This window comes from Montipora capricornis, chromosome 6 (genome assembly GCF_036669925.1).
Source record: "Montipora capricornis isolate CH-2021 chromosome 6, ASM3666992v2, whole genome shotgun sequence".
In the NCBI taxonomy this organism is placed as follows: domain Eukaryota; kingdom Metazoa; phylum Cnidaria; class Anthozoa; order Scleractinia; family Acroporidae; genus Montipora; species Montipora capricornis.
The window spans coordinates 48,944,963-48,949,962 of NC_090888.1; the positions used below are offsets into that span (position 1 = coordinate 48,944,963).

The 5,000-nt window shown below is 39.1% G+C and overlaps 1 protein-coding gene across 1 annotated transcript in view; it reads right to left on the minus strand.

The window, feature by feature from the left end:
- LOC138052346 (uncharacterized) overlaps positions 1–4,590 on the minus strand; it is a 29,792-nt gene extending 25,202 nt beyond the window's left edge. Inside the window, exons 1-2 of the mRNA XM_068898802.1 lie at positions 4,453–4,590; positions 3,161–3,358 (exon numbers count right to left, since the gene is read on the minus strand). Of these exons, the coding sequence (XP_068754903.1) occupies positions 3,161–3,354 (194 nt within the window). The 5' untranslated portion in view covers positions 3,355–3,358; positions 4,453–4,590. The remainder of the gene's footprint in view (positions 1–3,160; positions 3,359–4,452) is intronic.
- Between the last annotated feature and the right edge of the window lie 410 nt (positions 4,591–5,000).

A 5,000-nucleotide genomic window follows, 5' to 3' on the forward strand; every position in this document is an offset into this window, starting at 1 on the left:
ATCATTTTGACGCGGACAATGCAAATTTCGCACCAAAATAGTAACCGTATTTAAATCCATGTGGTTTCGCAGTTTATACGACAGATGAAACCATATCGGTTTGAAAATGCTCCACTTTCGGCCTCGTTTGCAAATCGACCTTATTCTCGCAACGGTCCCGATCGGTGTTGTGTAAACAGGAGGCGCAACCGCATCGAAAACGATGTGGTTATAAACAAGACTGCGTTCTCGCAAACGCTGCCTTAAAAAAAATGATCGTTGTGCTCTTCTTATAATACACTCTTTCACAACTTGACATAAAAGCAAAATACATTGTACAAGTTGAAATGACCGACTGCTTCTAGTTCTACGTACAGGATTTAGCACGGCCGAAATAAAATAAAGTTGAATATAAGTCTACTATCTTGTTAGGGCTTTGTGTTATTTCACGGTGGAGCCGCGACAGCGTCACCACTTCCCCTTCACAGGCAACTCGCGGACCTATCCTTTTCACTTAAAGTTCATAGAGAAAAATGTATTTTGTATCAAAGGTAAGAAGGAAATCCTTGACTCCCCTCCCGTCATAATGGTATCGTCATCACTTTTCATGATAATACTTAAAATCGTATACTGAAGTTTACGTGAAATGTGGCCTAAGCCATGTTGAGTATTTGGCTTTTACTTCAAGTAGAAAAAAACATTAGACAAGTATGAACTTAAACCAACGAACAATAAGCCTAGGTAAACGTGTCCGAAATACTGTGTTTCTATGAGAATCTGCGTTAAAATAACTTGAAAAAACCTTGAAAGTAGAAAAAATTGTAAATAGTAAACTTTAGTTGCTAACCAAAGGATTTTAGTGAACAAATTTGAGGGTCCTACCTGCAAAGAATTTGCCCACCGAATTTTTAAATTACCCTTACATGTGTCTGTGGCTTAATATTCCGCTGGACAAAAATTCTAGTGCAGGTAGGATCCTCAAATTTTGTTAGCAAAATCCTCTGGTTAGCAACTTCAGTTTCCCATTTACAAATGTGCATGTCTCTACATTTAGGATTTTCTCAAGTTATTTTAACGCAGATTCCCATAGAAACACTGCTATTTTGGACGCGTTTGCCTACTCGTCAAGATGGCTTCCAAAACCTTGATAAGGCCTATACCAAGTCAAACACTTTCTTTATTCTTGTACACAAATTTCACATTCTCAAACTGAAATGTCTAAAAAATGCTATCTATCTTTAAATAGCTTTTTTTTAGACATTTCACTTTGAGAATGTGAAATTTGCGTACAATTTGTTTTCATCTTCCTACATGGACTGAGAAAAAGCACAAGGTTACTGAAGTAGCCGTTTTAGACATTAGAGAGCTTTAGATTCTTGTACGAGAACGACTACGAGTACGCGATTTTCTCATAGAGCAATTGCAACAGTGAGCGCGCGCGAATCAGCGTCATTTTGGCGGGCAAAACGTTATACCGTCGTCATTTTAGTACGAGGTTTTGCAAAAATGTCGTCTTGTCAAACAAGTCAACAACACGGTGGCAGTTTTGGCATTTTTTGATCAGCAAAAAGGCTCAGTTACCAGCAATACGAATTACTGAGCAACCTATACTGCTAACAAAGAGTAAGATTAATCGTATATGGGCTATAAATCTCCTAAGTATTTTCGCCGTTCGCTAAAAACGGGCAGTTAAAACTCGTACTCGTTCTCGTCCTCGTCTTAGAATCTAAAAGTCCCTAATAAAGAGCTTTAGATCCTAGGACGAAGACGAGAACGAGTACGAGATTTAACTGCCAATTTTTGGCGAAAATACTTAGAAGATTTATAACCCGGAGGATTAATCTTCGTCTTTGTTAGCAGTGTAGGTTGCTCAGTTATTCTTATTACTGGTAGCTACGCCTTTTTGCTGATCGGAAAATGCCACAACTGCTCCTGTGTTGTTGAATTGTTTTGACACAACAACGTTTTTGCAAAACCTCGTACTAAAATGACGACGGCACGTTTTTCCCGCCAAAATGACGCTGATTTGCGCGCTCACTGTTGTTCTATGAGTTAATCTCGTACTCGTAGTCGTTCTCGTCCTAGAATCTAAAGCTCTCTATTACGGAGTTAAAGAAACGACGACGGCTACGGCAACGAAAACAGTAATATGATTGGTTAAAAGAGGAAAAAGAATCGTGCTGCACGTGTGGCACGCATTTTATTGCCGTACTCTGCATGACAACAACGTGAAATCACCAAATTTGAGGTTTTAAGGACAACGTAAGCATACATTTGCGAATCTCTGATTCTATATTTTTACTCTAAAGCAGCTCTTGTAAATTCAGTTGTAGGATAATTTCGCCCATAATTTCGCATACATACTGAAATAACCACGAAATACTTAGGATTGTGCAAAGTTACATTTTGAAATGAAGTTTTCGTCGCCCTCACCTTCGCCGTAGTAGATCTTAAAGTCCCCATTAGGGAGTTTATTAAGAAACCACAACGTCTACGGGGACGGAAACGTCACTTCAAAATATTACTTTGATCTATTCTTAGCCTTTCATGATTATTCCATCTTGTTTAGATTATACAAGTGTCCTAAAACTGGATTGGTACGGACGCATTTGAAGTAAAGAGTGAGACTGAAAGATTCACTGTAGTTTGTCCACGTTGTCGTCAAAACCTTAAATTTGGTCTTTTCACGTAATAGTTTCTTTGACGACTAACGGGAGACAATTGTTCAAAAATGCGTGCCGCGCGTGCAGCACGTTTTTTTAACCAATAGTATTACCGCTTTTTGGCGTTGTCGTTGCCGTAGCCGTTGTCGTTTCTTAAAATTCCATAAGGGAGCTTAAGCAACGACAACGGCGGAAAATAGCTTTGCATGCCCTGCACGTGCGCTTTTCACTTTTGTCCATTTCGTTGCGGTCGTCTGCAAAACAACAACGTGAAATAGCCAAATTTGAGGGTTTATAAAGAACGTCATATCATCATCATATCATCATATATCTTTATTAGAGTAGCTTGGTGTAGCTAATATCTCCGAGCATTTACCCTCCCAACCATGATGCACCACAAAAGACAGACCACAACACCGGGAACTACATGCCCTTTTCTTTACGACAAGTGTGCGGGTTCTTTTACGTCCCACAGGATTATGAACATTGAAGGGTTAGTGCAAAGCCGTTGGACAAACCTTGGTTGGCCATTGGTACTTGCCAGGGACGTTGGGTTTATAACCTGTCCATTGTCACTGGCACAAATACATCTCGATTCAGGTTCCACAAGAGTGTTTGGTATGGACTCGTTCCTACCATTTTCGTGAGCTGAGGACGTGAAAGCCAAAGTTATGCACATGCATAACCTCATCATTCGGCTTGTTGATGACATGGCCCTGCAAAAAAATAAATGCCTGTAGAGTAAACTGGTGGGTAGCATGAAATGGCAAGGAGGCATGATTTGTTATGTTCCATGAAAATAGCAATTTTCACTGGATTTCACTGCAACTTTCTCTTATTAACATCCATGATGAATTTTGGATCAAACTGTAGGTTTGCCACTTGAAGGAAAAGAACGATCAAAAGTCGTCCATACAAATGATTACCGAAAGTAAACTGTTTTTTTGAATGATTTATAATTTGGGCAAGAAAAGTCACTCAAACGCTTTCCTCAAGGTATTTTTTCTGTTAAAAGGGTAATTTCTCTGAACTTTGCAAATGATCTGTAAATTCGCCGAGGAACAAGAATGACTCGGTAATCAGTCGAGTTCTCGTCGATTCGGTCAACTTACTTGCCCTTTCAGGCCAAACACCCTTGATTAAACTCGACGAAAAAAAAAATTGAGATGTAGTTTTTTCATTCTTCGAAACTTTGAACTAGTTCTCTGAAAATTATGAGTACTTGCAAGTAGCTGAAAGTGAGCAATTGTAATTCATATACAAACACAAGAAGCCATTTCTCGGAAAGGAAGCATTCCTTCACATCCAGTCAGACCATCAGTCCAACATCCACTTTATGAGGAAACGACGTGATTCAGTTCGTGAGTATTTTTTTATTTTAGGAAATACAAATGCACAGTAGGTTCAAAGAACCCGCAGGCAATACTCAATGTTCGGGAAATTCGGAAGCAACTTTGGATTAAAGAAAAAAAACATTCTCTCGAAGACCTCCTAGAGATAAGCACTTTGTCAGAGCCGTTTGGCCACCTTGAGACATGAGGAAGAGCCCACCTTCGAGCACTGCCAAGACGACATAAACGACAAAAGTACACAATTCAAAGTAGGTATACCAAACGGCAACCGGAAAGTTAAGGTTCACATTGAAACCGGGTTGACAGTCAGACATACTATCAGCTCGGACTACAAAGATCTTCCGCATAACTTAGTAAACCGATTCATGTTGATGACACGAAATGGCTGCTTACTTGAGCCGCGACAAGGGATCCGAATAAGCTAAAAATATTAATTGAACACAGTTCATTTATCGTACCTCCAATCCTTAGAAATTCTCCCGATGTAATGACCTTTCTTCTCGTGGAAAGAGACATACAATAAAGGTATCTTGTTTTGAGTGGCTGACGTCACGTGATAGAAAGGGCTTTTTCCCTTGCTTCATATACATTTTTATAGTTCTAGGAAACTGACAAAGCTTCGGCAACTTCCATACCTTTCTTTTTGACTTTCCGGAAGAAATTTTCACTAGTTAAAGTAACAGTATGTGATTTTTCGGACTTAACAGCAAGATTTACTGTGGAGTTTTATTTAAACGCATTTTTGGTGAAAAAATGTTTTTGTGTAAATATAGCTGAGAGTCGGGGAAACCCCTTATATTGTGATACCCTAAGGGGGAAATGGTTTCGCTTTCTCGGTATTATGTTAATATAAATACATTGACCATACTAAGAAAAGAAAAAGAAAAAAAAAACATTGACTTTTGATAAAACACGCGTGCAAATGAAAAATGTAATTGTGTTTCCCAAAGAATTGTCGCAGGGAAGCGTGACTCACTCCAAGAGTGTTATTGAGTGGTGGTGTGTT